Genomic DNA, 16,173 nt, shown 5'->3' with positions numbered 1-16,173 from the left:
CAGAGTGTGGTCTAGAGAATCACAGAAGGGTTTGGGTGGGAAGGGGACTGCAAGACCATCTCGTTCCTCTCCCTGCCATGGGCAGGGACACCTTACACTAGCCCAGGTTGCTCCAAGCCCTGCCCAACCTGGCCGTGGACACTCCCAGGGATGGGACAGCCACAGCTTCCCTGAGCAATCTGTGCCAGGGCCTCACCAACCTTACAGGGAAGTATTTCTTCCTAATAGCCAACCTAAACCTACTCTCTTTCAATTTGAACCCATTCTACATTGTCCTGGCACATGATCTTGTAAAGAGGCTTGCCTCATCTTTTCTTTAAGTTCCCTTCAGGTACTGGAAGGCTGCAATTAGATCACCCTGACGCTTCTCTTTTCCAGGCTGAACAATCCCAATTCTCCCAGCCTTTCCTCACAGCAGAGCTGCTCCATCCCTCTGATCGTCTTGGTGCCTCCCCTGTACTTGCTCCAACAGCTCTGTGTCCTTCCTGTGCTGTGACCCCAGAGCTGGATGCAGAGTTCCAAGTGGGGGTCTCCCCAGAGCAGAGGATCTGTGCTGACTGTACACCAACAAAACACCTGCCCCAACCCAAAACCTGTTCAGCATCAACATCAAAGTTCTGCATGCTGCCTCCTGCCCTACTTGCACTTTTGCATCACTTTCCTGAGCCAGCTCAGTGGGGCCAGGGTGCTCTTTGTATTTACTCAGAAGCACAGGATCTAAGGCAAAGCATCTTCTATGTTCCCATGGGGACAGAAAACATAATCAGCGTTATTTCTTTATCTGTTTGCTGCCAACTGCTGTTGCAAATATAGTAGTGATGGAGAGTGTTGGATATCTGAGCATTAAAGGGATGGTTTTGAAGTACTTACAGGACTATGAGGGTGAGGAAACGCTCAGCGGACATTCTCCAAGGCAGACACAGCTGAGGGGCCTCCGTGGCACTGGAAATCCAGGTGGAAGAGATCAAAATCCAGCCAGGCAAGGCACAAAAGCACTATGAAAATACAGCAGATCCAGTATTTCTGACTTATGCATGGCACTTGTCTCACAATCAATGTATATACATTAATCTGTTGTTTTAATAACCATCCCCTACCCCAGGTGCTTTGTAGAACCATCCAGCCAGCCACCAGTGTGCAAGTTTGACACCTGACAGCTTCCCAGTGCCACCTGCCTGTTTATTTTTCAACACATTCCTTTCTAAACCCCAGAGCAATGTTTTTATAACCCTCTGGCTGGTGACAACAGCCTGGCCCGTGAGCCTTTGCCTGCTAAAAACACTGGGAATGAGGGTGGATTTGTTCTCGGGGAAATGCCAGCAGTTGGCTGCAGCAGTGCCTTGCAACCTGGGCAGGTGCATTTTGCCTTGGGTTTTGTCCTTAAACTGGTTGTGTACAGGAGGGGGAAGGTCCAAAATCCAAAACACCGTTTCCTGTGGCTTCAAGTTATGTTCTCTTTCAACTTGGCTGCCACTTATTTTCCCTTACTTGTATTTTTGTTCTCCAGTTGTGGTAATTTGAAATCTGTGGGTGAATCTTGGTCCTCCTGGGTCATTGACAAGGTGGGATCTCCCTCCTCGAATTTTCTTATTTATAAACATCAGAGGATGCTGAATTATGGGATTAAACAAGAGTAACAAAATATTAGCCTAAGGCAAGAGTGGCGTTGGTTAAGATGTTTTACCCCTCTACAGTTACTAACTGTGGTTTGAAATGAAGGGGAAAGTGTAGCTGGATCAAAGGCTGAGAGCCTCAAACATTGCAGCAGAAAAGGAGAAGGGATTGTTCTCAGGGAGGAAGGGAATGAGCTGAGGCAAAAAGGATCCACGGGAGCACAGCAAAGTGTCTCACCAGCCTGTCCCTTTTGAAAAGGACTTTTTAGCTTTTAAAAGAGCTTCCAAAGTTTGAGTGGGGGAGAAAAGCAGTGGAAGAAAGTCTGTTTTGCAAGAAAGGAATCACAAGAGCAACAACTTACCTTGCACAGGGTATGAGGGTATTCACTCTTTGCAGCATTCAAGGCTTTCCTTAAACTAATCCCTTAAAAATCCAGTGCTCTTTACAGCTATCAGGCTTCTCATTGTTCAGTCTTGGGAGTTCCTACTGCATAAAGGGAAACAATGTTCCCAAGGCATTTTTGACAACAGTGTTGTTTTGCAGATATTTACTGGAAATTACTTTTAATTGCTGAAATCTACCCCCATCTCTAAGAATTGTACCTTGTGATTTTAACAAAAGAGTTCTAGGGGAAAGCAGCTGGAATAATAAAAGGGGAAATTATTTTTTTTTTCTGGATTAGAAGTAAAAGCCAGGAGAAAATATTAGAGTAGCAGTGAGAAGCTTTTAACAGAACCCTTTCAGGGTGAACTCAGCTGGGCTTCGACCTGGACTGATTGTAATCTGAGTGCATTTATTGCTAGAACAGATTTATTTGTTTTATTGCTGGTTTTCTTAAGAATGCCAATCAGAAATGATGGCATCTCATATTCCCCAAGGGAAATGTGTGTCCAGCTCCATCTGCAGCAGCAAAATCTGCTCAGCAATATTCTACATCTTCCACAGAGTTTGTCTTTGACATTAAACCAGGCTGTGAAACTACCACTGCACCAATACCGTGAGGACCTTGCCTTGGATTAACCACCTGGAACCCCTTCCTTGGAGCATGGATTCCTTTGCCTGCTAGCAACCTGGATGTCTAGAGCAGGCTGAGGCCAAATTCCCCTCCTTTTATTAGAAATCCCCAAAAGTTGTCTTCCAGGTACTGCAGAATGCCATGAGGATGTAAAACAATCAGCTGGTGACTCACAGCAGGGTTAGAGTTAAAATCTCCCCAGGACAGTGGCCAGCAAACCTTTCTATTGCCATGCGGCTTTATTTTCGATCTTGCATCTTACCAGATCATTGCATTTTGCACAGCCCTGGGGTAAAGGGAGCTGGAGGCTCTGCTGCAGGATTCCAGGAAGCCTAAAGCTGTGGAAGGAAGTGTGAGACTGAGCAGGGTGTGGGATGCTGGGGATGCCTAACTGTGAAAAACTGACAGGAGACATCATCACATCATCCAGTGTACCCAGCACAGCAGTCCCAGCAGCCTGGGAAAGAAGTAAGAAGGAGGAAAGGGAGATACCTGGACATAACAGGAATACAGTCATAATATACCAGAAATAAGGAACCTCTTTAATTATACATGAATACATGAACTTATTAGCAACACAGTCCACCAATGCTGAGACTGTGGCACCACCCAAAAGCACAGGTTAAAAGTCTTATTTGCCTACTTGGTAATTTTCTTATGTATTTTTTATCAAAATAACCACCAAATATACCCACCTGATTATGGAAATACGGGAGATCACACCACTTAATGGTCTAGCAAGAGCCACTGAGCAGTACAGCACTAGTAACCTGAGCTCTTAAAAACCAAACCCTCAAAAAACCCCAACCCCAAAAACCAAAACACCTCTCAAAGCCCCCAGATTCTGCCTTACATCTCTGCCCTTCCTTGGTGCTTCAGTGAGGTGGTCACAGGTTACCTGTGCAGTCTGATAGGTGGTCACTAAGGATGTTGAGGCTATCAAACCATCTCCAAGGTATTTTTCCATCTCCTTTCCTGTTCCAAGGGGAAAAATTCTGTCTTCTTGTGCTAGAAATCTCTCCCTGTCCAGACTGAGGTACTGCAGTTGGTTCATCTCAACAGCTTTAGGGAAGAGACAGTGTAAGACATCAATGATGGAAGTTCAGAACTCAGGATGTGGGTGTTGCCTGGGGAAACATAGGGAATAAATCCAGTACTGGAGTTGTGGTATTTGGTGAAGATTTGGTGGTAAATAATTGTTCCTGCATTTTCAGGACAGGAGACTAACAATCCTTCCCTCACCAAAAGTCAATCAGTACAAGTTTGCTCACATGACCACAGGTGTGTTTTATCCTGTAGAAGTGTATTTTGAACAGGTGCTGTATTTACTGGGTGATCTGTTTAGATAAAGCAATTTATTGAGGATTTATAAGGTGTTGGGAATTAATACCACTCCTGACCAGAGCACGATTCACTACAGTGCACTGCATCCTGCACCCAACTCCAGCTACACCCTGACTAAGGAAAGAAATTCCCAAGTACAGCATAAAGCAGCAAAGCTGCAGAACAGCATGTGCAATATCTGCTCCAGCACTTCACCAGCCAAGGCCTCCTTTAAAGATGATCCTCTGCAGCAAATGCTTTCCATCACTTGTAAAGATTTAATTCTATCAGCAAAACCCTCTCCAACACAAAGTAGCTTCTCCAGTTCTCAGCAGTTAACAAGTGTTTTCCTGGTACAAGGTATTTTTCCATAAATGTAAAAGCTGACTTCCCAGACATTAGAACAAGATCTTTAATTAATCCTTAATGTTGCCTTAACTCACTACCAAATCCCAAGACAAACACAGGCTTCATCCAAAAGCTCAAAAGCACTGTAAAAACCTGAAGTTACATTCTCAAACCAACAAATTTCCTCTTTAGAAATACAGGAAGATGCAGTAGTTACAAACAGTCCATTTATTGGGTCTTAAACTACATACACAAGTGAAATCATAATTTTGGCACTACGCTATACAGTGGTTACATCCGTGTGCTGACACTCCTTAAATACTGCCCCAGGAGCACTGCTGTGCTTGGAAGTTTGGGATGAGCCACACAAAGGTCTCAGTGCTCCTGGGGTTTTGCATGAAAGATGAAACACACACCAGTTTATGAGTTATTTCCATGTACCTCACATTCTATGAATGGATCACACCAGAATATGTGACGTCAGCATTGAGAAATGGCCACACGTGCTGCAGTAAAATCTGAATGAGACACAGTCATGAGATACAGGAAAAGCAAAACAAACCCCCTCAGACACAGAGATATTCTGTTAAAGAAAATAATTTAAAAAACTAAGAATGGCATTTGATTTGATACAAAAGCCAGAACCACTACTGTATTAACATCTAAGTATGAATCTTTACAAATTAATCTCACAATGGTGTTATGTAAAAGGTTGCAAACTGTACAATGTTTTGTCAATGCAATGCCTCTACAATTTATACAGTCTTTTACAACTATGTAACACATATTAAACAGGTTGTTAAACAGCCAATTGATACCAGTCTCTGAACAAAGCTGCAGGCAAAAAAAACACAGAGCTTCCACAATCTTCAAACGAGATATGCTTGCTCAATCTTTAGGAGAATACACTGTTAAAAACTGCCTTTCCACACTGTGCATACATTTCATTCTGTGAATTCAACCTCCACTAACAGTCCATCATTTCCTACCTGTGGGCTCTAATTACATGGAAACACCCATAGTCTTTCCCCCTTACAAATATGCAGAGAATCATGTATTTTTTTATTCCACACGTGGTCAAGACACCCCCGAAGGCCTGGCCAGGCAGCAGGAGCTGCCCATGCTGCATCCTGCCACCCCTGCACTGCACAGAGCTCAGCTATTTACATTTGCACAAGGGAGAGAATACAAAATGGCAATGCTGCCCTGAGGTGGACTGGATGGTACTCAAATCCCAGTAGTGAAAAATAAAACTCTGAGGAAGGCAGGCTCCCGGGGCTGTGTGAGGACTGGGGGAGGAGCTGCATCGGCAGAATTGGAGAGCTCCACTGAGAAAATTCCGGTTTGCGGCACTCTCTGGTTCTGCACGCAGGGGGCAGAAGAAGGGGGTGAGGGATGTGCAGTGTAAGTCACTGTGTGCAAGGAAGCAGAAACAAGACTGATGTGTGATGCAGGCCAAGGAGAAGGGTCTTGCCATGGACTCACAATCAGGCCCTGCAGGTGCAGCCTCGGGGCTCCCCGGCTGCTCCCTGGGGAGGTGAAATTCCTTTTGAATAGAACCAGGTCTCTACGTTTGTATTTAAAAGTGGTTTTGATTAGGCATCAGGACTCCAGCACAAAGTTTTCTACATGATCAAATTCTTTCGAGTTTCCTTTATTTTGCAGAAAAATTCCTACATCCTCATTTTCCCCAGGAGAAACCTGAAAAGAAAGAAGAATGTTCAAAACACAAATACTGCCTCAAGCTCTTGTTTATATGAAAAGATAAATTAAAGCTTCTCTTGGAATACTGTCACAAAACATCACAATACAATAGAGAGGAGAATCTTGCAGTGTAACAAAGAGAAACCCCAGGAACGGATTCACTCTTTGGGGACATGCCTGTGTGAAGAGCCCTGGCAGCGAAGCCAGAGTGTGGAAGAGGAAACCGAGTGGTAGCAGCCATTCCCCATCCTGAGATGTAGGTGATAGACTGGACTGGGTGGTGTAAGGTCCTCAGAGGCATCAGAAGTACAAAGCAGTGCTTTAGGGACACTGCCATGCATTTAAAAGGCAGCCAACTGGCAGAAAATGGAGAAAAGGAACATCAACATTCAGGAAAAGAAGTGTAAATGCCTTAGCAAAGCACAAGGATGCACAGAAAGATGGGCAATACTTAAAATATTTAACCAAAATAAATCTGACCAAAACCACTGGAGGGGCAAGGGCCAGAAATTTGGCTGCAGCATTTTCCCTGTGGTTAAGGATTCTTCTCTACTCTGGAGTAGAATTCCTAAGAGTGACATTTATGCCAAAACCCATCAGCTGACCCACCTATGCATAATAGCAGGGTGAAACCAGGAGGTCAGTGAGCACCAGGAGCTGGTCATCTGTGAACTGCTGCTTGTGCTCCTGCCAGTTGTCGTGGTGGGTCCTCCGGAAATTGGACAGCGTTTTCTTCACAGTCATCTGCCAGCACAATTGGGATGGAGCTCTGTCAGTCAGGGATTCCAGCTCCACACCAAAACCAATGTTGGATACAACAAACACAACTGCTCAGTACCACCACGGGTTGGAGCGGACCCAGAAGAAAGGAGGGCTCTGGAAATTCAGCCCAGGATTTTAATTTTCACAGTTCTGGTTAGTGTTTTGACCAGGGTCATGACTCCAAAGTTCTTATAAAAAGGATTCCTGGACCTACAATTTTGAGCTGGGAAACCTTTAGAGATTCTTATAAAATAAAAGCCAAGTGCTTTTCCCCCCTGCCTTTTCCTTGGGTGTTTCAAATGGGTGCTTTTGGTCTGAAAACATCTAAGGAATTCTTTATCTCACTCCTCTGGCTAAAAAAGCAAAGGTCAACAAAACCCAACTGACAGGACAAAAAAGTAAAAGTTGAAGGCAACTATTTCTTTAAAAAACTTATTTCTAGGGCCGCTCGTAACACTTTGTTTCAAAAATTCCAGACTGATGTTTTGGCTCAGGTTGATGTTTCCTAGAATGGCATGCACAAAAGGGACATCTTTAATGAAAAAAAAAAAAAGCCACTTCCTCATTATAAATACAGTTCTTGCAGCTTTCAATGTAATGCTTTAAATTTGAAAGCAAGGATAGATCTACCACAAAAAATACTTAAAAGCAGTCCATGCTTTAAAACCATTTGGAGTCATTTAGTAAAAAGCAGCAGAAATTAAATTTCTTAATAAGTTCCCATGCTTTTCTAGGAAAAGAGAATTAAGAATGAGTCAAAGGTATTCAGCTGTGTTCTGTTGAATAGAGAACTGCTGTATTTTTACCTCAATAGGCTGGGGATCATTGAGGTGGGCACTGAGATCCATGAGGAGCTGTGGCATCCAGGTGGGCACATCGTAGGGACTGGACAGGATGCAGGCACTGAGCCCCAGGACGCCAGCGTGGCGCTTCACCAGGTCTGCAAAAATAGGGCATCAACCCACATCAGTTAAGGAAAATCAGCAACAAACCCCTGGCACTGCAGAGACCTCCAGCTTCTGTAGAAATCCAGAGAGTTCTACAGACACAAGCTCCAGATTGGTTCTGCTTCCTTACTCAGAATCCCAGGTTCATTCTCGTATATTTATTTTTTTACACGTTCTTCCATTGGAAATCGATCTGCAACTGCTGGACACTTTATAAACATTTCAAATGAGCTTTCCTCTCTCAAAGAATCTCATGAATAACTCATCAACAACATCTCCATGTTTGCTATTTTGCCATTCAGAGTGTTTTCTCAAATCCCAGAGCTACTGGACAATATGAAAACCCATTTCTGGGTCAAATGACTGTGACTCAGATGCATTAAATGTTCAGGCAGAAGCCAAAGTTCCAGACCAGGGTTAACTAAGGGGGTTTTTGTCCTCTTTATTTTTTGGTTGGTTGTTTTGTGGGGGTTTTTTTAATAAAAAACCCACACTACTAACAAATAGAAGGTAAGGTGGGAAAGGAGTGAAACTACGTTGTTACAACCGAGGAACTTTATTTATTGAGGAACTTGCTATCCCTCATCACCTGCATCCTTATCCCTGTGAACTGGGAACTGGAAAAACCTCTTTAATGTTAATTCTAAAAGAGTAAGAAATTAATTTAATATAGGAATGCATAATAAAAATATTTGCTTTTGCTGTGTATTCTTATTCACCATTTATGTTGCAAATCAAATTCTATGGCAGTCTATGTAACACAAAACACTGATTTCTTCCTGAGCTGCTTTCAGCCTTGGAAACATTTCCTTACCCCCTGAAGGAATTGTGTCCCCCATTGAGGCCAGGTCCCTCTTCCTCTTCTTGGGGAGCCTCATCTTGCAGAGCTGCTCGAAGTGAGTCTGCATGGGCCCGTCCATGGTGAGGAAGTTGCACTGCAGGAGCCCGCTGAGCGTGGTGGCAGCCATCTCCCTCACCTGGGCACAGAACACTATTTATTTATACCATTACTGCCCTTTTAAGCACACCCAACTAACCCAAGTGAGCAAACTCTGCTCAGCAAAAGCCTTTGAAGTATTATCCTGCTGTTAATAGTTTCCTATATGGCTCTTTAAAATTAATAAACATGCTCTGCTGTAATATAGAGCTACTGTCACAAAATTTGCCATAAAGTGACCTGCTACTCAAGCAAATAGTGTAATTTAACTCCACTGTCAACAGAGGAGCTTTAGAAAGTTTAAAAATAAAGTTCGACCAAGACCAAATAATCAACCTGCTTCACGAAATTCCTAACAGGCTCTGTATTGACATCAGTTTTAAAGTGGGCTTTATTCAAAAGCATTTAGTTTTTCATCTGACAAAAGCAGAAGAGCTTTTCCAAGAAAAGGCAGGAGGAATGTTCCAGAGACTCCGCTGATTCTGTTCTACCCACAGCACAAGAATTCTTTGGAAGACACAACAGATGCTGGATTAATAAGCTACAAAATGAACTTTATGGTCAACACCTCAGTTCTGTAATGCTCCAGCATGATACACTTCTTTGTCTCAAGTACCAGATCTCTGCACTACATTAATAAAATCAGAAATCCAGGTTGGAAAAATATTCTTCTCAAGGGTAACCAGAAGCTCCAGAGAACAAGACTAAACTTAGCTTTTGTCTAATTACCAAGCCATTCAAAATACAGATCTCCTTTTCCATTCCTTTTAAACTAGCCACAGCACCTTGTTAGTGAATTCTGAGTAGAGACAACTCATCCTTCTTTTAAAAACAAGTGACTAACCCAGCAGTATTACTAAGTTCTCTCATCTCCTCAAATCTCCCAAAGCCAGGAAGTTATAGATGTGTAGAAGTGTATTTAAATTGGGAGTCCCTCCAAAACTCACTCCCACTTTGCATAATTACGTTCTGACAAAAGCCTCCCAACATTTACAAACTTGCAAACCAAATCAACTGGTTGAGATGCTGCCACCAGATTTTTGGTAGGTACATTCTGTCACAGGTAACTGCAAACAGAACATTTGTCTCTGTGGAGCACAAACACGTCCCAGTGCTCTGAATCCAATGCAGCAGATTATAATAATAAATCACATCCTTGAACACGATGTTCTGAGCCCCACAAAGCCGTAAGTACAGCTGCAAGAGCTGCAATAATCAAACAGAGGGAGTTCAAATAAGCTCTTGAGACTCTGGCCCAGTCCATTTAAATTTCTACAAGGTACTATTCTAATGTGATCTACTTTGCTGATAGTGAAGAAGGATGAGGTGAGAAGCTGGCAGTGTTGTTTATCAGCAGTTTGTGAGTCCCTGAAGAGCTGAGCTATTAAATGAGACATGATGTGCTAATACAAGAGCCAGACACAAAGCAGCTTGGCTGGGAAGTGAGCGAGCTCCCAAGAGAGCTGGGCCCATTTACATCCCTTCTCCCTGTATTACAACCACTTTAATTTCTAAATTAATCACCCAGCTAGAAGGAACACTTTGCTGTGAGGAGCACCTGGAAGCAAAGCCTTTAAAATCATTCATGAAGGCAGCTGATCACTCACCACCTCTGGCACTAGAAAATTTATAAATTATCACACTCATGGTGAAATACAGAATATAAAAACTACAGAGGAATCTCCCCATCACCTATGGGGTTTGGGTTTTTTTTTGTCAGAAGGGACTGACCAAGGTCTATAAAAGTGCAACAATATCAGAAAAAAAACCACTCAACAGCACCAGCCAAACTGCAGAAGTTGCAAGGGACTACTTACATAGAGAGAAAATATTCTCATTCCCATAAAATTGCAGTGCAGTACAAAAAAGGCTTATCAAGACATGAGTGCTGTGCATATTAAAACAAACAATCATCATCAGGTCTGGCCCTTTGTATCAAAATAAGCAATAAAAAAAAAAAAGTATCTTAAAATCCAAGAACCAAAACCTCAGTTCTACAGAGCAAAGACACCAAATCTTAGTTAAAGCTAACGACTGTCATCTTAAAAATCCAGCATCTAAAAGCTACACAGGAATTACTCAGCAGGATACTGCATCTTGTCAGTTATAACCAAGAAAGGACAAGATGACTTTTCAGAGAAAAGTGAAAGCTTCCATGGCAACAGCATGATCCAGAGTGGTTATGAACACAGGTAGGCTTTTTGGATTTGCACCTCTGCGGTGCAGAGGGATAATTTGGTGCATTTAGAAGAACTGGATAAATTGCATTCAAGTGAATAAAAGGTATTTTTCAAAATGGTGTGAGATTATGAGGTAAGTGCTCTGACAAACAACTTCTGTAGGATTGCAAGGTGATGTCGAATCTTTCTTCTAGAAGGAAAAAAGCACCCAAAAGTAGGATTTCATTGACATTTGTCAACTGCACAAACACCAGGGAAAATGATGGTACAGGGGAGATGGGCCAGACAGGAGGTTACCACTAAAGAGTCTTCACTGTGCTTAAACATGACCTAAATTCACATCATTTAATGCAAGCCCTCAGTTCTAGGTAGTTCTCGATGTAAATATAAGGAGTACTTTTGTCATTAATATAGGATTAGATGGGAAGCAGACCTATAGAGTAATAAATAGTGGTTTCACACACTTTTCACAAAGGAAGAGATCTGACCTTGTTGCATGTTGAATTTTCTACCAACACACATTTATAGTGAAATTAGTAACATCCCTATTTCATGTACTTTCAAACCAAGCTCCAAGCAATGCACCAATCTGTGAAAAAGTAGAAGCAATGGAACTTTTAAAAAAAAAAATCACTAATGGAACATTTTATTATCAACTGTTTTCTTGGAATGAATATGAAAGAAACAAATCCTGTAAAGCTCATTTTCAAAGTAGGAAGAATGCTGAGCTAGAAATACCTCCTGGATTAATTTACATGTCAGCTTTTCCATAAAACTTGGCAAAGGCATGAATCAGTGGTGTGAGAGCAGTGCAGAGAAGGGATCACTTGCCTCGAGCTGTTCATCTTCCAGGAGTTTTATCACCAGCCACCTGATGTCATTGACTGCCTCACTGTTGTTGAGGAAGATGAAGAGATTGTAGAACACCATGGTCTGGAGGTAGGTTAAGATGGTGTATCGGGCATGCCAAGAATTGCTTCTTGCTGTCTGCAGTGAATAAATCAGGGTGAGAAGGCAAAAATGTCAAAGAAAGCAGCCCCCTGATGGAAAGTGGACAACATTTAAGAAAAATGCTTCTGGGGGCAGTTGCAAAGAACTTCCTTTATTCAGGTAATTTTGTTTCATATACCTTTTATCTCCAAAGCAGGCAGTTATTATTTAGGTAGTAATTTTCACAGGCTTCACTTCCAAAGCAGATTGTTAAACAGACATGTATCGTAAAAGCCTAGAAAAATCAGATTCAAGGGCAGTTCTTCAGCTGAAGATTCATTCTGAAACTGGATTTTGGATTCTTATGCTTATGAGGAGACTTAAAGTGATCCACTACTGAACCAAATGTTAATATATCAAAATGCTGTCCAATTTGTTATCAAAATTAAGTGGTTTAAATGTTAAACAAGACACACTAAGTGTTTTAAAACACTTTAAATAAACTCTTCCAGATCTAAATCAGTATTTGATTTGCTTAGAATCATAAGTATTGTATACTCTTAAATAAAAAGCAGAGGGTGCCTGAGATGAGAAGAAGCTTTAAGCTGTTTAGACCACACTCACTTGTTTTAGCACCTGAAGTACCAAAGGCACTTGCTGAGGATACAGCAAACCCTGAGACATCAAGGACAAACACATCTTAGCATCTCTTTTGAGCTCATCGTAGCTGTTGTCATTCTCCACGGGTGCAATCTAAATAAGAGCAGGGAGGGAACAAAACTCTGTTAGCAAATAGACACTGGTGACAGCAAAATCCTCAAAGAAAGGTAATCTCATGAAAGGACAGATGTCTAGGAAAAATGCATTCAATGTAATGCTGAAAGATGAGGTTAACTGGGAAAAACAATTGATATGACATTAAATATTCCCAGTAAATAATCAAGATATCCCGGTGAGACTTTGGTTCCCCACTGCCATTCTCTTGGTATCAAACCCAATTAAATTCAGGTTTTAGATCCAGGTCCAAAACTGAGAAAAAAGGGAACTTTTTCAAGTTCCCTTTCACTTTAATAAACCTTCATTTTGTAGTCACATAGATTATTGCTGGGTAATTTATTGATATTTGTGCACTTTGGGCACACAAGTATGGATTATTTCAGAGAGGTAAGACTGGATGACACAGATTCAAAGATTCAAATACAAGAATTAGAAGAAAACAGAAGCTGCTTAGAAAGAATTGTGTAGTCAGGGAACTAAAGAAAGTAACTCAAGGTCCCTTAGAGAATAATGGAATGGTTTGGGTTGGATGGGACCTGAAAGATGATCCAGTTTCACTCCCCTGCCATGGACAGGGGCTCCTTCCACTAGAGCTGGTTGCTCAATGCCCCATCCAACCTGGCCTTGGAATATTAAATAGATAGATAGATAGAAAGACAGATAAATATATATAAAAGAACTTCAGTATATTTACACATGCCTTTTTTAATCAAACCTAACCAATAAAGGAGAAATTAAAGGATGTACCTTGAAAAACAAAGGTAACAGCTGGAGTTGCTCTGTGACAGCTGTAGAGAAAGATCGTCCTGCACTCGCCATCAACCACTTCAGAACTGTATGAATAAAGAGAAACAACCACTGATTAAGAAGAAAAACATCAACAATTCTGCTACACAATTTGCAGACATCAATCATCATATACCAAAATAGCCCCCATTCCCTGACCTCCTTAACTCACTTGTTTTCAAGAGTTTAATGCCCTGAGTTCGCTCATCTTGTTCACCAACTCCGTTCTCTTCCATTACATGATTCTGGATTTCCTCATCTGCTTCCATGAGGGGTTTGAGGTTTTCAAGTATCCGGGTAGTAAATTCATGGACACGAGGAGATTTAGTTGCAGCAGTGTTTGGCAAGGAAACATCTATCATGAATATGTAGGTCAACACACTAAAAAAACCAAACAAAGCCAGCAGGAACACACAGTGAGCACACCTCTTGTCCAGAGAACAGTGACCTGTGAACTCCAAATGATCTGAGATCAACTGGGTGACCTTTGAAGGTTAATACTTAAGAGAAAAATTGCTCTCATCTTCACTTCAAAGCTATTTAAGACCAAATGTTTCTTTTAAGATCTTTAGAGATGTTATACATAAACACAGACAATAAATTGGTGAGGCCCTAGCACAGGCTGCCCAGAGAAGCTGTAGCTGCCCCATCCTTGGAAGTGCCCAAGGGCAGGTTGGACGGGGCTTGGAGCAACCTGGGATGGTGGAAAATGTCCCTGCCCATGGCAGGGGGTGGCACTGGCTATCTTTAAGGTTCCTACCAACCAAAACCATTCCACGATGCTACAAATAAAAGACAAAAATAGAGAAGTCATCTGAAATTTCTGAAGCAAGTCTGTTAATAATTTATGTGACTTTTGTTACAAGCATTAATGCTTTTCAGTGTAATTATTTAGCTACTCAATTACCAAATAAAATGAAGAGTTAAAACCCAACAAGGACTGCAGCAGACAACACTGACCTTCCTATCCTCTCTCGGACATTCTTGTAGACCTGGGTGAGTTTGGGCTCCAGGTACTTGAGCAGCCTGTGCAGCAGCTCTGGCACTCTCCACTCCTGCTGGGCAAGGCCCCCTTGCAGCACATAAAGTCGGCTGGGAATCAGAACAACTCATCTTTAGTCATACGGAACAATCCTCCTTCCCCAGTCCCCTCCAGACTTTGTTTGGGAATGTGCACCTGTGTGTCAGAGCACCAGTGTGTCCTTCAATGAGCAAAGATGAGTAAAAACTGCCCAATGGAACAACACTACTGCTGCTCTGCCAGCCCCAAACCTTCCCATCCCGTTAATTGAGTTATATTTAAAAAATAATCATGACGAACCTGCCATTGTGTGTGGAAAGCTAATTGGAAAGCAGAGCCTTTGTGTTCCCCTCCCCTACAATCCAGCTGGCAGAGCATCCTCTCAGTACAGCCTATCCAGGCTGTATTTCCTCCTCTATTCAACCACAATAAACCAGTTCAAATTTATTTTACCAGGCATCTACAAATGATCCTCCTTCACCACTCAGTGGAGATTCCAACAGCAATTCGAACAACCAGTGCAGTTTCCTAGGATCTCTGCTCTCCTGGAAAAAAAGAGGGAGAAGAGATATAAGCAAATGAGAGGGTTTTAAAATGTAAATACTGTATAAAATAAGGTATAAACAAGGAAAGTTATGGCAGATTTTCTTTGCATCCCTCGGGTTTATTCTATTAAGCAAGGGCAATGTTCAATATCTTTTCACAATGAACATAAATAGGAGGAAAACCCAATAAAGCTATACACAGTTCTAATTAACTGGTAAATACAATCAGAATAGAAGGAATTTTAGCTTCATTTTTGACCTATCTGAATAACCATGTCTGAATTTACCTAATTAAGGTTCTGGCTAACAAACTACACTGAGTTCTGCTGAGTGACTTGAAAGAACTATTGAGCCAAGATATTTGTGGCCTATCACTGACCCTGCTGCGCAGCACCACAGCTCCCAGTTCACTGCAGGAATGTTAATCCACAGTGGATCCAGCTTTAGAAGACAAAAAATGGGATACTTACACAGGAGGTGGCAATGCAGGTGCCCCAGTCATTGTATGTTTCCACTGTGATGTTGGATAAAGCTGTTCGAAGCAACGGACACAGAAGCTTCCAAAGTTTTTCCACCTGCCCAGCAAAACACAAGAGACAAGATTTTGCTATTTAGGGATCTCAAACCCAGCTCAGATACTAAAATATCATCTTTATTTTTGTACTGATTCTCCCAGGATTATTTTTTGGCATAGAGATTCAGCATGGACAGCTAGGCCTTCATTAAATCAATATTTAATAGTCCACGGTGGCCATAAGCACTTATTCCTATTGGAATTACAAACCACGGCAGCTTTCCCATCTCCTTAACAGCAAACTGTTCCTACTTTTAATACTTCAACATTTTCCCAACGCCTGGAAAGAAAAGGCACCAAACCAAACAACGAATTGTGCTCCAAGTTCGGCAGTCAAGACCTCAACTATGTTTAAATGGGCTAATAATTCAAAATTACTCCTTAACTTCCAAGAATCACTCAAAAATACTGCTCCAGCACCTTCTCAAAGGTCCAGTGTTTAGAACCTCTTATCAGGCCAGCCATGATTTCAGCTAGGCATCTCTGGGTGCTTTCGTGGGAGTCTGCAACCAGTTGCTCCAAGTGGGGCTGAAGAACTGGCAAAAAGGCATCATCAAAGTTTCTGAAAAGGCCCTGAAAAACAAGAGGGGAAAGGGTCTTGAGGAATTACCTAGAACACTGTCTTCCCAAGAATATAACGAAATTGTGAAACACTTGAGTTTGAAGACGTAGAAAGTGAAATTTCTTTGCTTTTTTTAACAGCATTATAC

At 41.9% G+C, this 16,173-nt stretch overlaps 2 protein-coding genes across 2 annotated transcripts in view; both read right to left on the bottom strand.

Moving 5' to 3' along the window:
- The window catches only part of GPR75 (G protein-coupled receptor 75), a 4,061-nt gene extending 3,438 nt beyond the window's left edge, over positions 1 to 623 (bottom strand). The window contains exon 1 of the mRNA XM_008642072.2: positions 594 to 623. Coding sequence (XP_008640294.1) covers positions 594 to 623 — 30 coding nt within the window. The remainder of the gene's footprint in view (positions 1 to 593) is intronic.
- A 3,882-nt stretch (positions 624 to 4,505) lies between these two features.
- The window catches only part of PSME4 (proteasome activator subunit 4), a 38,104-nt gene continuing 26,436 nt past the window's right edge, over positions 4,506 to 16,173 (bottom strand). The window contains exons 35-46 of the mRNA XM_008642042.2: positions 15,884 to 16,036; positions 15,360 to 15,464; positions 14,798 to 14,889; positions 14,284 to 14,415; positions 13,496 to 13,704; positions 13,285 to 13,370; positions 12,385 to 12,513; positions 11,662 to 11,817; positions 8,528 to 8,690; positions 7,573 to 7,706; positions 6,614 to 6,748; positions 4,506 to 6,001 (exon numbers count right to left, since the gene is read on the bottom strand). Of these exons, the coding sequence (XP_008640264.1) occupies positions 6,614 to 6,748; positions 7,573 to 7,706; positions 8,528 to 8,690; positions 11,662 to 11,817; positions 12,385 to 12,513; positions 13,285 to 13,370; positions 13,496 to 13,704; positions 14,284 to 14,415; positions 14,798 to 14,889; positions 15,360 to 15,464; positions 15,884 to 16,036 (1,494 nt within the window). The 3' untranslated portion in view covers positions 4,506 to 6,001. The remainder of the gene's footprint in view (positions 6,002 to 6,613; positions 6,749 to 7,572; positions 7,707 to 8,527; positions 8,691 to 11,661; positions 11,818 to 12,384; positions 12,514 to 13,284; positions 13,371 to 13,495; positions 13,705 to 14,283; positions 14,416 to 14,797; positions 14,890 to 15,359; positions 15,465 to 15,883; positions 16,037 to 16,173) is intronic.

The sequence above is a fragment of the Corvus brachyrhynchos genome, unplaced genomic scaffold (assembly GCF_000691975.1).
Source record: "Corvus brachyrhynchos isolate BGI_N302 unplaced genomic scaffold, ASM69197v1 scaffold69, whole genome shotgun sequence".
Taxonomy (NCBI): domain Eukaryota; kingdom Metazoa; phylum Chordata; class Aves; order Passeriformes; family Corvidae; genus Corvus; species Corvus brachyrhynchos.
This window is presented reverse-complemented; position numbering and strand designations above follow the sequence as displayed.